Source organism: Micromys minutus, assembly GCF_963924665.1.
Source record: "Micromys minutus genome assembly, chromosome: 31".
Taxonomy (NCBI): Eukaryota; Metazoa; Chordata; class Mammalia; order Rodentia; family Muridae; genus Micromys; species Micromys minutus.
Genome location: NC_137966.1, coordinates 24009840 through 24030569, shown reverse-complemented (window position 1 = coordinate 24030569; position 20730 = coordinate 24009840). Strand labels below are relative to the sequence as shown.

Here is a 20730-nt window from a genome sequence, read left to right as displayed (position 1 = left end):
CTGGCCTCAAACTCAGAGATCTGCCTGCCTTGGATTAAAGTCTTTGCCACCACCACCTGCTGTTGGTTTTGGTTTACAAAATCAAAAAATTCAACCACCCACATGGCAACATGCAACTGTCTACAACTCCAGGATCTGACACCCTCACATCTACAACCAGGCAAAACAACCAATGCACATAAAAATAAACATCCAACTATAGAGCCAGAATTAAAAGACAAAAGACTGTATTCTCAGTTGATAAACAGTCGTTCTAAAGGCATCTAAAGCATCAGGTCTCCTTCTGACAAAGACTCGAAGCTTCACACCAATAAGAAAGCTAATTATCTGGAGTGAGTTGGCTTCTCCAGCCCCATGACACTTTGCAAAACAGTTGGCACATTCTTGCCGTAGTCACCCGTTTTTGTGGTGACAAGAATGGTTGCCCCCTCCTCCATGGCTGGAAGCGGGAAGAAATGGTCAGAATCACTCTTGGGGTTGCTCTTGACACAGTCTTCACAGGTACATTCTTCCACTGTATACTCCAGGCTTCGGGGAAGCATCCTTTCGTCACCAGCCCTGCTCCTAGTCAGCTCAGTACGGGCCTTGTCCAGCTGAACGGATCCTGATGATACAGAAGCAGCCAAGCATTCACCTGAGGGTGCCAGGGGTACGGCATGCACAGCAGGACACAAAGCAGCACAAGACCAAGAATGAGTTCATCCCACACTGAGAATCACCAGCTAAGACTCCAGCCCATGCAGGGCCCTGAGGCAGGTTGCTCTGCAGAAATATGGAGCTTTTAAATCTTTTCTTAGGTTGACCACATTTAAATCTCAGGATATATCACACAAGAATCTATACAAGCAGACTTTATAAAGACTACAAAATGTGACATCAGGAGGGACTGGAGACATCGGGCTGGAGTGCAGATTAGCAGCCGCTGTCTGAGTACTCTGAGCAGGTAAAGCCACAACCTGGATCAGTCGTGTACCTGTTACTTTTGGAAGTTGTGAAGATTTGGCCTCGTCTTATACAAGAAATTGCCATATATCACAGCATGTCAGAGTCATCGCATGAGTGACACTTTGGAATACAGAAACAAAAACTAAGCATGGTGACACATGGAGACTGAGGCAGGCAGAGTTCGGAGCTAGCATGCCCAAGAAAGGGCTTGAGTTCAGTCTCCAATACCAGAGGGGAAAGGAATATAGAAGGTACTTTTTAAGTTTATTTATTGGGATGGGATGGGGCTCATATCACAGTGCACCTATAAACATTAGGAGAGCTTATAGGAGTGGATCAAATTCAGTAGCCTAAAGAGCCTTGGCAGCAAGTACCTTTATCTACTAGACATCTTACCAACCCCTAAAAATGGGTCCTGCTGTCTGCTATGCCCTATTTTCCTAACATGACATCTTACAGATCATTTTCAGTACATTATTTGTGTGTGTATATGTGGCAGGGTCTCATTCTGTAGCCTATGTTAGCCTAGAAATCACTGTAGCCCAGGCTGGCCTCCAACTCCTTTTATTCTATACTGTGTTTCAGTGTTTGCTGCAAGTATGTGTGTGCCGTGTATATGCCTGGTGCAAAGGAGTCATTGGATCCTCTGGAACTGAGGTAACTAAAGGTTATGAGTGGGAGCCAAACCTTGATCGTCTGCAAAGGTGGCACATACTCTTAGACACTGGGCCATCTCTTCAGCTCATGGCTTCAAATTATTGGTGACTTGCTTGCTTCAGCCTCCAAGTACTGATATTACAGAGAAGACCATATTCCCAGAGAGGTCATGTTTAAAGAAATTTCCTTTAATCCCATATAGAAGTCCCCAGTTTGTCTCCAGTACACGTCTCTGAAGAATGGGTTTTAACAGCACTTGCTGCTTGTGGCAGCCGTGAGGTCACATGCCTTTAATCATAGCACCTGGGAAAGAGACGCAGGCAGATCTCAGAGTTTGAGGCCAGCCTGGTCTACAAAACAAGTTCCAGGACAGCCAGGGCTACACGGAACTTATCTGGAAAAACAAAGTACTTGTTGCACAAGCCTAATGTCTTGAATTCAGAACCCACGCCAAAAAACGGGTGCAACAGCAAGCATCTGTAATCCCAACTCTGAAATGAACTTAGAGGCAGAGACGGGAGAATCACCTCAGAAGCTTGAAAATCGGCAATCCTGGAAACTGCATCGAAGTATAAAAGACAAGAAAGATCCTGTCTCAAACGAAGTGGAAGATGAAAACTGATTCCAGGAAGTTGTCCCCTGACCTCCCCCTGTGCGGCGCTGTGTTGTGCACCTGTCTCTCTCACACACAGAAGATTCAGCTTCTGCTCCTCAACAGTCCACAGTGTAACTCTCTTCTAAAGCATCTCTTGGGGGATTGGGCAAATGGCTCGGCCGCTAACAGCTCTGCTGCTCTCGCAGAAGACATGGGTTCGACTCCTAGCACTCACGTGGTGACTCACAACTGTCTGTAACTCCAGTCCCAGGGGACTCTGGTTTCTGGGGGCAAGGCATGTACAAGTGATACAAACATATGTGAGGCCATACAAACACCTCTAATTCGGACCTAGAAATACACAGGAAGTGGAAAGGAAGAGTCTGCCTGACCTTACTTCCACGAGAAGCAAAAGAAGCCACGTACAGAGAAATAGCAGAGTGGTAGTTAGCAGAGGTGAGGAGGTGGGGGAAATGAGAAGCAGATGGCAGGAAGTCCAGAGCCTGCTGTTACATAAGCTGAGTCTGTGGAGCCAGTGACAAGATGACTGGATAGCACTGGAGTGCTTCAAATAGCAGAGCGTAGATCCCAACCACCCTCACCAGGAAGAATGGAGCAGGGCCAGGGATGGAGCTCCGTTAGCTCGGTCACCTAGTGTGCACGAGAGGCTCTGGATTCAATCCCCAGAACTTCGAGAACCAGGACTAATGGTGCACCGCGGTAAAGCCGGCCCCGGAGAGGTAGCAGCATGAAGATCAGAGAGGCTCAAGGTAATCCTGAGATGCACAGTCCAAGACCAGCATATGATGAGTGAGACCCTACCACCAAAGGTCAGCTGTGTGAAGATGTGGGTGTGTTTGACTGCAGACACTGTTTCCCTATGTGTCTGTATTCACAACATTATGCCATGTACTTTTTATATGTACAGTTTGTATGTTAAAAACAATTTCATTCTAGGTTCGAAGAGGTGGCTCAGTGGTTAGGAGTCAGTACCATTCTTCCGGAGGGCTGATTCAGTCACCAGTGTCCACCTGTAACTCCAGCTAGAGGGACCTGGTGACCCTGCTACCATCCAGAGGACTGTGTTCACATGCACAAGACATGGCCCTAGGTTTGAAGCCCCTCCTGCTGACATCCAATCTGTGATCCAGTTCTGTATCAACCCATTGGCCATTCCAGGTCACATAGCCATTGGGGCTCCAGCTTTTTGTTAAACCATTCTCAGCCACACATACACACATACACATAACTTTAAAAACAACGGAAATGCATTCTTTTGTCTACCAGACTACTCAGGGGAAGAGTGAGTTTCTAGCCACTCCTGCTGCACAGGAAAGCAAATGGGGTAGGTTCTTTGCAGAAACAAAGTGTATAAAGAAGCAGGATGCGGGCTGGGAACACAGCTTAGTATATACAGACTTGCAAGCATGAGGACCCAAGGTTAAATCTCTAGCACACTGGTAGCAAGCATGTGCCTGTGACCTCGGCATGGAACCTTCCAGTGGCAGCAATGGGAGAGAGACATCGAAGCTGAAACCACTTGCTTCTGCCTCACTGAGAGACCCTGTCTCATGGCAACAGGGAGGGGAGTCTTAGAGGAAGATGACCTCATGTGCACACTTGAGCACATGCACACTCACCTTCATTTACCACACACACCAAAAGAAAAAAAAGTTAACACGTAAAAAAAGGACTTAGGACCATGGCTGCTATGTGTGTAAGAGTCAAATCACAGAGACCAATGCTATAAAAATAAATTTAGCCTAAGAGGCCCTTAAGTTGAACATCTACTTCCCTGAGACTGGTACTCTATTGCTTAATAATTATCCTCGAGATGGTTAGTGAACCAAGCTATTCATTTTCAGCATTTTAGGCAGTAAAACATTCACAGGCAAACAGTGCTTATAATTGTATTAAAACCAAGACCAGGGATCTTGCCAAATGCTCTTAGCCCGAGAGCACCAGGCTGTGGTCCAGTTGTGACAGCACAATACCCCATCAGTGCACTAAATTCAGTCAAAGGCACTTTCCAAGGAAGTCTCAAGAGCAGTTACCAAGAGAACTGGGAGGAAATGGGCATTGAAAGGAGCCCTGGAAAGTAGGGGTGGATGTCACAATGTCTCTGCTTTGCTTTGTTTGGGGGACAGTTAGTGGGTTTGGCTTCTTGTTGTGGTTGTCATTGATGTTACTGGTCTCCTGTCACCCCAGCTGAGCTCACACTCAGTGCGTAGCTGAGCATGACCCTGACCTCTGTACCCCTTTGATCCCCCTGCCTCCACTACCCATGTGCTAAGATGACCAGCATATGCCACCTCTCCCAGCTCAATATTTTGAATAACCATCCACTAGCACATTTGAAAGTTCTGTAACAACAACCAAATGTTAAAAAAAGAAAAGGAAAGGAAACTTGTAAGAGCCGCCCTTACAGAAATAGATCCCAAGACTCACCATCAAGCTGACCTGGGCTTGGAGGCTTGTCCTTCAGGGCCTCGGGGTTCATCTTCTTCAGCAAGAAAGAGAGTGTGAAAAGTGCCAAAGAGACGACCAAGGTGAGGCCCAAGAAGATCCAGAGAACCGTGTATGTCCCTCTCACTGAGCTGGTAATGCCTTTATCAAAAGAATGTCACAGAGAGATGCAGCCAGAGGTCAGGATTCACACCAAGTATAACTTTCCTGACACTCCGCTCCCCTAATGCATGTTCATGAGCATCTTACTCCAGGTGCTTTCTGAGACAAAGTCTCCTGTCAACCAGGCTGGCCTCAAACCCAGCCTTATCTAAGGATGACCTTGAGCTTCTGATCCTCCAGTCCTCCACTTCCTACATAAGTGCTGTAGTTCCAGATCTGCAGCACTGTGACCATACACACTGCAGGGGACAGAAGCCATGGCTGTAAACATGCTAGCCACTTGCTCTACCACTCGCCTACAGCTCAACTCCCTTTGTTGCTTATGAGACAGGACCCTACTCTAGCCCAAGCTGCCCTCAAACTCACAATGTGGTCCAGGCAAACCTCAAATTCTTTTGGTTTTCAACCTGTGGGGTGCGACCCCTCTGGGGGGTCAAACAATCCTTTCACAGGGGTTGAATATCAGATAGCCTGCATATTAGATATTTATGTTATGATTCACAACCATAATCATATTACATTGTGATTCAAACGTAGTTAGGATGTAGGAATAAAGGTAATTTTATGGTAGGGTCATCACATATGAGGAACTATTAAAGGGCTTCAGCGTAGGAAGGTGGAGAACCACTGACTTAGAGGCATGCACTACCCATTCCTGGTCTCACCAATGGTGACTTTTATATTCTAAATACCACTTCATTAAGAGCTTATGAATAAAATTAAGTCAGGTTCTGAATACATCCTTTGTTCCAGGAGACATTTAAATGATTTATCTTCTCTGGGTTTGATTCAGGAAAACAAATGAAAAGAAAAATCTCATCTCTATAACATCCATTCTCTGGTAGACAGGCAGCACCATCAGGAGTCCACTTCCCACCAAGAAGAAACTGTTGAGGGGCCGCACTTACTTGGATCACAGTAAGGCTGACAGGGTGCAGGAGGGTTGGAGCATCGCAGGTGACACGGTTTGCAAGCATGCAGCAGACTGTCAAAATATTCACTGTGGAAACACTGCTGAGCCATGAGGAACTGGATCACTGAAAGAAACGGGAAGAGCAGACAGAAGAGCATGGAAGGACAGCAATCTCTGTGGGAGTTCCCTGAAGGTGGCAGGTATTGTGGTGGAGGATTTGAATACCTCTCTCTCTGATCCTCCTTTCTAAGAGGCTTGGGTGGGGCAGCAGAGGGCTATAGCCCAGAAAACCATTCCTGAAACAGAAACGGCCTATTTATAGAGGAAAGTTACCACCCATGTCACAGTTGCAATGTGGGCAAGCCTGGGGCATCAAGCAGAAAGTGCAGCAGCCATTTATGAATCATCTTTTGGGGGTCTATATCATAAGACAAGATGAGGAGTACATCCCTTACATACTTAATGTCGACAGGGAAGACAGACTATAGCTGGAACCAGTGGGTGGCAGTGGCTGACAGCAGAGAAAAGACAGGAGGAATTGTCAACTGTGACTCCCAGGTATGCTTTGGCAGTTGTGGTTAAAGCAGGAGGTTTGGAAGGAGGATCATTTGAGGACAGTATGTCATAACAATGACATCCTAGTAGGTGTGGGGGTGCAAACTTCACTCCCAGTCCTCTGGAGGCAGAGGCAAGTAGGTCTCTGTGAGTTCGAGGCCAGCTTCATCTATAAGAGCTACATAGAGGCCCAGTCTCAAAAACAAAGCAAAACAGTAATCCAGTATACATCCTCAAAAAGAAATGAGCCTTTACCATCCCCTGGAAAGTGCTGAGACTTGGACTGATGACTTATGCACTTAGGTCCTATCCTATAGGATCTGTAAAATCAGGGATAAGGACACAAGCTTCAGTGTTTTGGAGACAGGCCTATAATCCCAGCACCTATGAGACACAGGCAAGAAGGTCAAGTGGAAAACCAGCCTGGGTTACACAGCAAGGTCCTGTTTAGTTTTGAGACAGGGTTTCTCTGTGTATTCCTGGTTGTCCTAGAACTCACTCTGTAGATCAGGTTGGCCTCTAACTTACAGATAACTGCCTGACTCTGCCTCCTAAATGATGGGATTAAAGGAGTGTGCCACCACAAAAACATGAGTTAGAAGCACACAGGTAGTGAATCCAAGGCCCACTGAACTACCCTGAAGCAATCTTGTCATGAAACTACCTTAGGGGCTGAGGAAATGTCTCAGTAATCACACTGGCTGTTCAGCCGAAGGACCTGGGCTTGATTCTGGCACCCACAAGGTAGTTCACAGCCATTTGTAACTCCAGTCCCTGGGGATCCACTGCACTTTTCTAGCCTCCAGGGATACCAGGCACTCACATGGTCACAGATATACAAATGGGCAAAACACTCGTACACATGCAGTAAAAATAAATTAAAAATACATGAATGAGCCAGGTCGTGGTGGCCCATGCCTTTAATCCCAGCACTCGGGAGGCAGAGGCAGGCAGATATCCGTGATTTCAAGGCCAGCCTGGTCTATAGACTATAGAACAAATTTCAGGATAGTCAGGACTGTTTCCTAGAGAAACCCTGGCTTGAAAAACATACAGATATACATACATACATACATACATACATACATACATACATACATAATACATACATAATACATACATACATGCATACATACATACATACATACATACATACATAATACATACATACATGCATACATACATCATACATACATACATACATACATACATAATACATACATACATAATACATACATACATGCATACACACATCATACATACATACATACATACATACATACATACATACATAATACATACATACATGGATGGATGGATGGATCTGTGCCATTGCCTTATCCTGAAAATTTCAAGGGCCGTGTGGCTTACCTATTGCAAGCCTGGGTGGATACTCTGTGGGGCAGAGGATCATATACTCAGCCTGGAAAGATGACTTGGTGGTTAAGGGCACTTTTCGGGCAATCATGAGAACCAGTGTTGAAATTCCAATACCTACATAAAAAATGTATAACTCCAGCTGGGACTTCTGGGCTTACAGCCTAGCTGATAAAACCAGAGCTCCAGCTAAGAGAGAGTCTTTTGTCTAAAGGAATGGGTGATGAGTCATAAAAGATACTTGACACCTGTCCTCCAACACACATAGACACATACACCTATACACCTGCACACACAAACATAAACAAAGGTACACACAAATTAAACACGTAAGTCAACATGGTGTAGTAGCACATGCCTTTAATCCCAGCATTCAGGAGATAGGCAAGCAGATCTCATGAGTTCAAGGCCACCCTAGTCTACCTATCAAGTTCCAGGGCTGCCAGGCTATGTCTCAAAAAACTACTACTACTACTATTACTACTACTGCTAATAATAATAACAACTAAAAGTTATCAATTTTAATACATTTTATAAGCAAAAAGAACCGCTGTGTTCCATTGTTGACATTTTTATTATAAGTACTAGTGAGCAGTTATGAAAATGATTTGTAGTTCAGATGCCTAAAAAACAATTATGGCTTTTGACATGTCCTAAAGTGTGGAAAGACGTGGCTGTGTGCTCTGTCTGAGCAGCCCCGATGGACAGTGTTACATACGGAGAGAGGGACAGAAGGCAGACAGACTGAGAGATCTACTCATGCTTTTTCCTTGTTACATAATGGAAATAACTTCAGTTTATTTTTTGGTTTTATTTGGTTGGTTGGTTTTGGTTTTTCCATGTAGGTTTTCTTTGTTCTTTTGGGTTTTTTTTGGGGGGGGGAGGGGTTGTTTGTTTGTTCTTATTTTTGGTGTGCTTGTTTTCTGTTTTTGATTTTTTGAGACAGGATCTCATACTCACCATGTGACCCAAGCTGACCTCAAACTAACGGCATTCTTCCTGCCTCAGATGGTGCATACCTGTCATCTCAGAACTTGGCAGATGCAGAAAGGAGGCTTGCAGCTCAAGAATCCGTCTTGTCTTATTATGTAGCAACATGAAGGTAGAGGGAGGGATAAAAGGGAAGGGATGCAGGGGGAAAGGGGGAAGGAAAGGGGGAAAAAGAAAGGAAATGGAAAGAGAGGGGAAAGGGGGATGGAGGAGTGGAGGCGGGGGAGGGAGGAAGGAATGGAGGGGAAAAGGGGAAGGGGGGAAGGAGGGAAAAGAAAGGAGGGAGAGAAAGAAGGAAGGAGTGAGGGATGGGCAAAGCCTGAATTCTTACAGTGATTCTCCCTGGGTTGAGTATGGGGCAGTGTCAAGAGGCCTTACTTTCTACTGATTATATTATATACATAGTAAAAGGAAACTTATTATGTTTTCTTCTCCTTGTATTTTTATTGTTCTTTACATTTTCCCGTGGTTGTTAAAACAATGTTGAAGTGTCGATAATGAAATATGGACGATGAAATGCAGGGTTTGAGCGTAGAATGTCAACCAAAGGAACCAGGGAGATAGTTCAGTGGTAAGGGCCAAGCTGAGAACCTGAGTTCAAATCCTCAGCTCCTGTGTGGAGAAAAAAAAAAAAAAAAACCACAGACTTGGAACATGCACTGGCAACAGAGAAACCAGGTAGGGGCTCACTGGTCAGCTAGCCTGGCGCTAAGGATGAGCTTCCAACTCAGCAAGAGACCCTGTCTTCTCAATGAAAAATGGACCCAAAGCTTATATTCCCCTGCAGGAGTCGGCGGTGGATTAAGAGAGTGAGATGGCTGGGGGCAGGAAGTCTAGGAAGTCCCATTTGCTCAGCTCCTACCAAAAGGACCCTCAGAAGACAGGCCAACAACAGGGCCAGGACAGCTGGAGAAGCAAGAGAGCACCAGGATGACAGCTACTCATAGCCAAGCAGCAGGAGCGTCTCTGAGTTTTATTGCTGTGGAGGGACACCATGACCAAGGTACTCTTATAAAGGAAACATTTAATGGGGGCTGGCTTACAGTTCAGAGGTTCAGTCCGTTACTACTGAAACTTTGTCTTTTACTGTCTGTTGTAATGCTAAGTGCAGGCCCCTCCAACCTGGAATCTGCATGTAGCCCCTGTGACCCTGCCCCTTAGTTATTTCTGATTGGTAATAAAGATGCCAACAGTCAGTAGTTGGGCAGAAGAGACATAGTGCGGTTTAGGGCTCCCCAGGTTTGGGATCAGAGGAGAAGCACAAGGAGAAGGAGGCAGGAGGAAGAAGCACCTGCCGTGGGTCAGGAGAACGTGGCCTTGAGGACTTGTCGATTGGAATTAAGAGCAGCTCAGATGAACATAGTAATAACTCGGGGTGATCAATAGGAAAGTAGATGATAGCAGCATAGAGGGTAGGTGTCTGCACAGCTTGTGTACTGTTGAAGACGTATAAAAAATAGAAACTGTCTGTGTGTGTAAATAGCTGAGACAGGGTAGAATCCTTGGATTTAAATACTTACTACAACACTTTACCATCAAGGTGGGAAGCATGGCAGTATCCAAGCAGACATCGTGCTAGAGGAACCAAGAGTTCTACATCTTGGTGGAAGGCAGCCGGGAGATGGTTGGATTCCACAGGCAGCCAAGAGGAGACTCTCATTCCACATTGGGCAAAGCGTGATCATAGGAGCCTCAAAGCTGTGTAACATGTGTAAGCATGTTTGCATGTGTGTTGGAGCATGTGTGTGTGTGTGTGTGTGTGTGTGTGTGTAGGCCTAAGTTGATACCAGAAAAGTCTTTCTCAATTGCTTCCAACTTATTGTTTTGTTCCTTTGAGGAAGTGTCTCTTAATCAAACCCAGAGGTGGAAGATACAGTTTCTACAGCCAACCTTTGCTGGGATGGGACTTCTCTGCCTTCCAAAGCTGGAATTAGAGGCTTGCAGAGCAAGGGCTCTAACCACCAAGCACTCTCCCCAGCCGTTGCCTTCTAATTCTCCGATCTCTGCCTCCCAGTGGATTGCAAGCATCCTGCCAGCTTGTTGTAGTGCTGGGGTTTGAAGACAGGGCATCCTGCCCGCTAAGAAGCACCCTAGCAACTGAGCTCAGTGCCTGCTCAGCTTTATTTTTCTTTGTCTGAAAGCAAGTGCCAAGCCTGGAACTGAGGTCATATATAAATTAGGCAAACACTATTCCACTGAGTTATGTTCCCAGCTCAGTGCAAAGCTCTTCCAACCCAGTTTCACTCCTTCCCCTCCTCACTGAAATTCGAAGACCATTTCCTCTTCACTGCCTTCTTCCCATCATCCTTGGCGGTTTCCTTCCATGAGCCCATCACAATACCACTCCGTCATGGCAACTGCTCCTTGGAGAATCACACTGACACTGGAGACTTCTTCCCTCTTACCTTCTTACCGTCTTACACTCTTACCTCTATCCACTTTAGCGTCTCTATTTTTTTTTAAGATTTATTTATTTATATATAAGTACATTGTAGCTGTCAGACACACAAGAAGAGGGCATCAGATCCCACTACATGTGGTTGTGAGCCACCATGTGTTTGCTGGGATTTGAACTCAGGACCTCTGGAAGAGCAGTCGGTGCTCTTAACCACTGAGCCTGCCTGTTTGTTTCTTAATGACATTTTCATGATTCCATGTATTTTGTATTTCTTGATGCTTTTGTTTGTTTCACTGTGTGGCCCAAGTTAGTCTCAAACTCACTCTATAGCTAAACTTAAAGCCTCATCCTCCCAATTATTTACATTATAGACCTGTGTCATCAAGTCTAGCTATTGCTTCAATATTTTTACATTGATTGATTCTGTGTGTGTGCGCACACATGCATACTTGCAAGCACAGACATGTGAGCTTCAGCCACTAAGTGCCACTAAGCCATTACTAGCCCTAATGTTTAGACTCCATATGGTAGGAAGAACAGCTAAAGGAACCCACTTGTCCCATGGTGCCTGCCACAGTGTCTCATGCATAGAAGACAGTGATCGTTGCCGGGGCGAGAGGAGTTTTCTCAAGCTGTCAGATCACCGGATTCTGCTGCTGTGGTTCTCAGCATGCACTCACTCTCTGGTGGTGTTTACAGTGGGGAAAAGAAGAGTCGTGGGGGAGAAGTAGGTGATTAAAAGAGAAACTCAAACTTCCCCGATTCACTTGCCTTCATAATTGGGAACAATTGTGACATCCTGCAGGACAGGCTCAGCAGGACTTCTGAGAACCCTCCCTCCCCACCTAGAATCCCAACCCTAACCCACGTCACATCCTCCAACTCCAGACCCACAAGTCTCTCTGAAGCCTGAAGTTGAAGAAGCTAACCAGTCTGGGGTTGAGCAGCCCACTGGAGGCCTAGGCTTCGGTTCTTTGAGACTTCTTTTCATTTTTGGACAACAACCTACCAAAAAGTCTTCCCTGGAAATGTTTTGGTATGTATCATAATAGAGTGTGAGTATGTGGGTGGCGGGGCATGTCTTTAATGTGGGCATCAGAGGCAGGTAGAGCTTCGAGTTGGAGGCCAGCCTGGTCTACAGAGTGAGTTTCAGAACAGCCAGGGCTACACAGAAACGCCACCTTGAAAAGATGAAAATGTGTGGATGTGCACATACTGTGGTACAAATGTAGAGGTCAGTAAACACCCCTGGGTGCGGAATCCACCTTCTACTGCTTTGAGTCGTGCTCTCTTGTTTGCTGTTGTGTATACGAGGCTAGTGTCAATCCTCAGAGTCTGGGGAGCAAAACCAGTTCCACAATTTTGAGTCAAATTTAGAGCAAGCTTTAATTAAATCCTGACCAGGATGGACTCTGGTCAAACCCATGACAAAAAGATACTGAGATGAAATAATGACTTGTGTCTCCTACATGTCAGCCATCACAGGGCCTGTGGCCTTCTGCTAATTACTGCTGGCTCTTGCATCACTGATACCTCAACTAAATGATAATTCCTATTGGGGTATCATGAAGCTGGTGGTTATTAGATCACGATATAAACAAGGGCCTATCATAGAGCTGAAGACTTGACCAAGGATGCAACTCAAGGGGAGAATGAAGGAGTGAAACCCAACTTGTAAGCTCCACCTACCCAAGGACAACGTAGTTTCCTGGAATGCTGGGATTTGTGTTCTTAGAAGATAACAAAGCCACATAGAAAATACAGTAGTCATTTGGGTTTGCCCTTAAAAAGCCCCTACACCATGTGAGTGGTCACTACTCAATGGGATTCCAGAGAGTAGACCTAACCAGAGTCCACTGTGGTTAAAACTCACTTCAAATTTGGCTCAGATTTGTAGAACTGATTTTCCTCTTGAGAATCTTGGGATTAACACCCTAGTGGCTCAAAACCCTCTGGAGATTTCTCCTGCTTCCCTCCCATCTCACTATAGGAGTTTTGGGGTAACACATATGCTCTACTATGCTACTTTATGTGTGTTCTGCAGACCTGAACAGGGGTCCTCACTTCCCACCCCAAGTACTTACCACACTGAGCTGTTTCCCAACTCTATGGAAAAAGGATTTTAAAAATATGTATATAGCCAGGCATAGTGGCTCATGCCTTTAATCCCAGCACTGGGGAGACAGAGGCAGGCAGATCTCTGTGAGTTCAAATCTAGCCTGATCTACAGCTCAAGTTCCAGGACAGCCAGGGCCACACAAAGAAATTCTATCTCAAAAACACAAGTGTATGTGTGTGTTTAACTATATGTACTTGTTTTTTTGTTTTGTTTTGTTTTGTTTTGTTTTAGTTTTTTGGTTTGGTTTTTAGACATTTTTTTCTGTTTTTGGGGGCGGTTATTTTTGTTTTGTTTTTTAAGATTTATTTTATTTATTTCATGTATATGAGTACACTGTTGCTGTCTTCAGACAGAAGAGGGCATCAGATTTCATTACAGATGGTTGTGAACCACCATGTGGTTGCTGGGATTTGAACTCAGGACCTCTGGAAGTCAGTCAGTGCTCTGAACAGCTGAGCCATCTCTCCAGCCCTTGTTTTTGTTTTGTTGTTTTGGTTTTGCTATGGTTTGTTTTTTGGTTTTTAAAGACAGGATTTCTCTATGTAGCCCTGGATGTCCTAAAATTCACTCTGTAGACCAGGCTGGTCTCAAACTCAGAGATCTGCCTGCCTCTGCCTCCCAAGTGCTTAATTAAAGGCAAGTGCCACTACCATTGGCTATAAAGACATTTTTAATGCCATTCCTCTGGATGCTGAGGCAGGAGCATCTCAAGTTTGGAATCTACCATAGAATTCTATCCTCTTGGGTGTCCTGCTCAGTCTTGCTTTCCTTTTGTTTCCTTGAGACAAGATCTTGCTGTGTAGCCATGGATTACCTTGTGTGGCAATCCTCCTGCCTCGGCCTGCTGGGTGCTCAGATTAGGGGGGGTTATCACTATCCACCCTGCTTTCGATTTTTTGAAATAAAGTCTCATTTTGGAGCCCAACCTGGTCTTGAACTTGAGATCTTTTTATATTCTGTAGGGCACAAGGATTGCTACCACATTTAATAGTTACTAATATTAGTGGCCAGTGATTAGTGTTTCAAAATACTGTGTGTAATTGTATACACTTAAGGTTTTCACCTTAAAACCCTTCACCTCCCTTTGAAGAGACCCAGAGCTACTCTTTCACTACTTTCTCCATGCAACATTTCTGTTGGTGCCAAATGAACACCATCATCCTTCGGGGGGTTTCCTATTGCATTCAAGAGAACAGCATCGTTGGCTTCAGAGGGGCCAGAGAGCATCATCTGGCTTTCTGAGCACTGCTGATCGCAGCCGGTGCCTGTGAACCACTCTGGAGTGGATTCTGCTCTGTTCTGTGCAGCCCAAGAGCGGTGAGATGCAGCCGTCCTTGTGCAATAGCATTATACTGTTATCCTGATGCACCAAACAACAATAACCACAAAACAACACGCCACCTTGTTTATAAAACTGTGGCTCTGAGGATGGAACTGTGGATCGAGAAGACCAAGTTAGGTCCCAGCACCAGCTCCAGGAGGATCTGATGCCTCTGACCTCTGTAAGCACCTATACTCAGACACACACACAACCAAAAAATATACAGAACTAAACATAATTTTTAAAAACAAAAATAGTTCAGCACTTTTAGGGGACCAAGGTTCAATTCCCAGCACCCACCTGGTGGCTTACAACTGTCTGTTGCTACAGTTCCATGGAATCCAGTATCCTCTTCTGTCCACTGCTAACACTGCATGCGTGTGGTGAACATACATACATGCTTACAGGCAAAATAAACTTTAAAAGCATGGTGGTACACACATTTAATCCCAGTAGGAGGCGGAGGCAGGAGTTTCTCTGTGAGTTTGGTCTACAGAGCAAGTTCCAGGTCAGCCAGGGACGTACAATGAGAGCTGGTCTTAAAAAACAAACAGGGGCTGGAGAGATGGCTCAGTGGTTAAGAGCACTGACTGCTCTTCCAGAGGTCCTGAGTTCAAATCCCAGCAACCACATGGTGGCTCACAACCATCTGTAATGGGATCTGGTGCCCTCTTCTGGTTCGTCTGAAGACAGTTGCAATATACTCACATAAAGTAAATAAATAAATCTTTTTAAAAAGAAAAACAAATAAACAAATAAATAAAGGTGGCGAAGACTTGGGGAAGACACCTATCATTGGGCAAACTCTGATTTCCACATGACTACACATATGCACACATCTGTAAACCCATATGTGTGCACACACACATACACACACACAGAGTCCCTACACACACAAACAACTTAAGTCAAAACACAAAAGTAAACTCTTCTGATGCAAGCAAGTAATGCAGTTCCTAGGGTGCCAGTTGGTATGGAGGTGCCACAGTTCTTACGTCCCTGAAGGGGAGCATGGAGCCAAGCCCAGGACTAGCACTGCTGAGCCAGCGAGAGAACACTAGGGCCAGGCTTCCAAGACATCCTAGAGAATTGACTCAGGCTGTCAAGAGAGGCACATTATGTCTTCCGAGGGCATCCCTCCACAGGAGCCCTGTCTTTCCAAACGTCCAACACATGAACACTGGGTGACACACTAAAACCATATCAAAATCACAGCCCTGTAGCTCTGAGAAGCCTCAACAGACTATGTTGTTTTTGTTTTTGGTTTTTTTTTTTTTTTTTTTTTTTTTTTTAATTTCTGAACCAACGCCCCAAAGCTGAAACTCTAGAGACAAGCAAGACAAGATGGAGCCTGTGGTGCTGGTACCTTGTTTCAAAAGCAACTTTTAAAATGTAACAGCCTTTATTACTTGTTTCCAATGTGTGGTGCTTGGGGCTTGAACCCAGGATTTCCTGAATGTTGGACTCATGGAAACCTCAGAAGTCTCCAACGCTCTTCTCAGAATGAATAGGTCCAAGTGAAGCCTCCCTCCCTGCCTGCCTGCCTGCCTCCCTCCCTGCCTCCCTCCCTCCCTGCCTCCCTCCCTCTCTGCCTCCCTCCCTGCCTGCCTGCCTCCCTGCCTGCCTCCCTGCCTCCCTCCCTCCCTGCCTCCCTCCCTGCCTGCCTCCCTCCCTCCCTGCCTCCCTGCCTGCCTCCCTCCCTCCCTCCCTCCCTGCCTGCCTGCCTCCCTCCCTCCCTCCCTCCCTGCCTCCCTGCCTGCCTCCCTCCCTCCCTCCCTGCCTGCCTCCCTCCCTCCCTCCCTGCCTGCCTGCCTCCCTTCCTCCCTCCCTGCCTGCCTCCCTCCCTTCCTCCCTGCCTGCCTGCCTCCCTCCCTTCCTCCCTGCCTCCCTCCCTCCCTGCCTGCCAATTGTCAGGAGGCTGAGGCAGGATTTCCACAACTCTCTGCTGCAGATTGAAACCTTGGGTTTGGGGGAAGAAATAAAACAGCTGGAATGGAGTGGGTCAAACCAATGAACTGTATTTATTTATTTGGTTGATTGGTTGGTTGCTTGGTTGGTTTGGGTTTTTAAGATAGCATTTCTCTCTGTAGCCCTGGCTATCCTGGGACTCTCTCTGCAGACCAAGCTAGCCTCAAACTCAGAGAACTGCCTGCTGCTGCCTCCTGAGTGCTGAGGTTAAAGGTGTGCACCTCCACCTCCTCCCTCCAGTGAGGTGTATTTAGTCACTGACAATGTTTATAATTACATTGGTACATTACGTACTTCCTGAACTCAGCAAAGATTCCACAGTGCAGGGAGATCTGGGGTTCAAGGCCAGTCTCAACAAGTTCAAGGCAAGCTTATGCTTCGTGAGACCCCGTCTCAAATCAACAACAAAAAGGTTTAGTATAAACCTCAAACAATTGTGGGCATGTCACAAGCCATCTGTTAAATACGGTTTTGTAAGAAACCACTGGGATGCCCTGTAAGAAACCACTTAAGACAGAGGCAAGTCGATCCCTGGGTATGAGGCCAGCCTGGTATACAGGACGGGTTCCAGGACAGCCAGGGCTACACAGAGAAACCCTGCGACTGGATCCTAACTGTTCACAGTGAATCTTAGTGAGTCTTGAGGAAGATATGGGTTTAGCACAGACATTTACTCATCTGGACTCCTGGTGGCAGCAGTGCCTAAGGTAAGTCTCTGTGGGACTGTTCAGATGAGGCACGAGGAAGTCTTCCACAGTGTGTTTTCTAGCTTGTTTGAATTTTGGCCACCTCTCTCTCTGTCTCTCTCTCTCTCTCTCTCTGTCTCTGTCTCTCTGTGTGTGTGTGTGTGGGGGGGGGTGTGTGTGCTACTTACCTTTTTGAGACAAGGTCTCTCCTGAGCTCACAGCTGGGGTCTGGCTGACCAGCAAACGACTGACACTGTCCTATGTCCTCCTGACAGTACCAGTGTTAGCGGCCAGACACCACCAGGCAGCCTTCCTGTGGTGCTGGGGATTCAGACTCAGCTTCTCATTTTGTTGCTGGTGTTCATATCATCCTTCATTATTTTGCTCATGTATGGAGGTCAGAGGATAACTTGCTCTTTCTCGCCTTCAACCATGTGGGTCCTAGAAAGCACCTTTACCTGAGGCACCATACTTGGTGGCACAGTTACTCAAGGCTTTACCCAATAAGTGATCTCCCAACTGCTGTTTTCACTATGTTGGTCTCAGAGATCTTACTAGACATACTAGGCAGCCTGAACTTACTGTCAATCCTCTGTCTCTGTCCCTCCTACACTAGTGCTGGGACTACAAGTGTGAGCCCTCATACCCAGCTTGCTCTATGTCTTGGAGTCCTGACCTGGCAACTCCGCTGCTTTCTGGATCTCTCTGGGCAACCAGAGTCCATCAGCACTGCAGTGACAGCATCAGACCCTCGCAGGAGCAGTTGGGATGGAGGTGGTCCTGCAGGCCGTGGAATGTCGGGAAGTTCTAAACCAGGCCTGCCTCCTGCTGTGTGTTGCCTTAGTCATAAGCAATAACTAGAAAACAGTATTATGATAGGACATTTTGATGGCATATCCATGGGAAGGAAAACGATGAATACATATTAGTTAATAAAATGTAGAGGCTGGTTTCCCTCAAAGATCCGATTTGTAAGAGGTGACAGGAAGATTCCAAGAGCCAGAGGAGATGGAGGACTCGAAAGAAACAGTGCCTTCCAGACTCCACCGGACTGATAATCACGGGAGCTCACACAGAGCTGCAGCACAGGGCTACACAGGGTCAAGCTGAACAGGGTCCCAGCACTGAAAAGGGGAAGTGGATGTGGGCTCCCAACCCTAAAACAGGAAGTTATCTGCAACTGATGCCCAGTGGCATCCATTTTCTCCAGCGAAGTCTCGTGGGTATATAAACCACCCTTCAGGGCAGGCCCATGCCCAGGGAGTAGTTGGCCAACAAAAAGCAAACTCAATGGTACTTTTAAAAACTTTCTTTTTGGTCTCCTTTGGCTCTTTTGGTCTTTTACTTGTTTGTTTTGATCCTTGTATGTGTGGAGGTTTGTGTGTGTTTCTTACTTTTATTTTTGCATGTTTGTTTGTTTTTCCTATTAGTTATCTATGTATACAAGTTTTGTCTGGACTGGAGAAATGGCTCAGCGGTTAAGAGCACTGACTGCTCTTTCAGAGGTCCTGAGTTCAATTCCCAGCAACCACATGGTGGCTCACAATCATCTGTAATGGAATCTGATGCCCTCTTCTGGTGTGTCTGAGGACAGCTACAGTATACTCACATAAAATGAACACATTAATTTAGAGAAGTTTTGTCTGCACGCATGTCTGTGAATCGTGTGCATGCAGTGCCCTCAGAGGACAGTGTTAAAGCTCCGGAGCTGCCATGTGGGTGCTGGGAACGGGATCCGGTCCTCAAGAGCAGCCAGTGCTCCTAACCACTGAGCTTTTGTTCCAGCCATTAATATTTTAAAAGAAAGAGAGAGAGAGAGAGAGAGAGAGAGAGAGAGAGAGAGAGAGAGAGAGAGAGAGAGGAAAAACATAAGGGGGTGGGAAAGGGAGGGGAGGAAGGACTTGGAAGGAGTTGGGGGAGAAAAAATATGATCAAAATATACTGTATGAAAAAAAAATAGCGAAGGAGGCCAGAAAGACAGGTCAGTGCTTAAGAGCACTGGGCGTGCTCCCAGAGGACCTGGGCTCAGTGCCCAGCACCCACACGATAGCTTACACTTACCTATAACTCCATTTCTAGGGGTATCTAATGTTCCTTTCTGGTCTTTACTGCATGTGCATGTACACAATATACCTCTCTCTCTCTCTCTCTCTCTCTCTCTCTCTCTCTCTCTCTCTCTCTCTCCCCCCACAGTTGTGAGCTGCTATGTGGTTGCTGGGAATTGAACTCAGGTCCTCTGGAAGAGCAGCCAGTGTTCCTAATCTCTAAGCCAACTCTCCAACCCCATCTTTTTTTTTTTTTTTTTGTAATAAAAAAAATTAAATGTAGGGGCTAGGGATGTGCCTCAGCTGATAAAGCACTTGTCTAGCATGTATAAGGTTCTGGATTCAAAATGAGTGTGGTATACATCTCAACACTCAGGAACTGGAGGCAGGAGAATTCTTGATAAAGTAAGAAGCCAGTCAGAGATACATGTGATCCTTGTCAAGAATAGTAGTAGGGGTGGGGCTGAAGAGATGGCTCAGTGGTTAGAACTCCCTGCCAGTTCTTCCAGAGGGCCTGGGTGCTATTCCTAACAACCACAAGACATCTCACAACCTCCTGTATCTCCAGTGCCAAGGGATCTGAAGCCCACCTCTGGCCTCCACAGGTACTAAGTATGCAGATGATGTGTAGACACACATGTACAGAAAGCATCCACATACATGAAATGAATAAATTAAAAATAATAACGATAATAGGGGCTGGAGAGACAGCTTGTTGGCTTTGTAGGTATGTGGACGTCACTGTGCCTACGCTTTGCCCTCACCATGGCCAAAAGGCTCAGAAGAGAGGGAGAAGTTGCCCAGGTTGAGTTGAGAGTCCTTCCTTATAGTTTCCTGAGTACCGTGAGCATCACTTTCCTAACCAGGACCTCAGGCACCAGCTGTCCAACATGAACGGTAGACTTTATGTCCTCTTCAGACACCTTAGTTTCTGGTATTCTAACATATTACCTACCTTAACACTGCCCCAAGAATACCCAGGGGACAATCTGTTTTGGATTTAGGGAGAGGGAAAGATATTTTATTATTTGGACTGTATACTAGTCCATCATTGAAGGAAATCTGTACAAGAACTCCAAAAGGACAGGAACCTGAGGGCAGGACCTGATGCAGAGACCATGGAGGGGGGCTGCTCACTGGCTTATTGAGCCTATTTTTTGTTTGTTTGGTTGGTTGGTTTGGTTTTTGAGATAGGGTTTCTTTGTGTCGCTCTGGCTGTCCTGGAACTCACTGTGGAGGTCAGACTCATACAAATTCACCTCTCTCTGCCTCCTGAGTGCTAGGATTAAAGACATGCACCACCACTGCCAGGATCTGCCTGCTTTCTAATTGAACCCAGGGCCACCAGCCTAGGGCAGCACCACCAACACTAGGCTGGGTTCCTCATATCAGTCACAAATTAAGAAAATGCCAACCGGTGGGGATGGAGAGACAATTCAGTAGTTAAGAGCACTGACTGGTTTTACAAAGGTCCTAAGTTCAAATCCCAACAACCATATGGTGGCTCACAACCACCTGTAATGGGATCTGATG

The 20730-nt window shown here is 46.0% G+C and overlaps 1 protein-coding gene across 1 annotated transcript; it reads right to left on the bottom strand.

Annotated features, from left to right (window-relative positions):
- Positions 1-323: 323 nt before the first annotated feature.
- TNFRSF17 (TNF receptor superfamily member 17) lies at positions 324-5848 on the bottom strand (the record flags this gene model as incomplete). Its single annotated transcript, XM_080942546.1, has 3 exons — positions 324-604; positions 4646-4804; positions 5734-5848. The coding sequence occupies 3 exons, from the start codon at positions 5846-5848 to the stop codon at positions 324-326; spliced, it is 555 nt and encodes a 184-aa protein (XP_080798672.1).
- Between the last annotated feature and the right edge of the window lie 14882 nt (positions 5849-20730).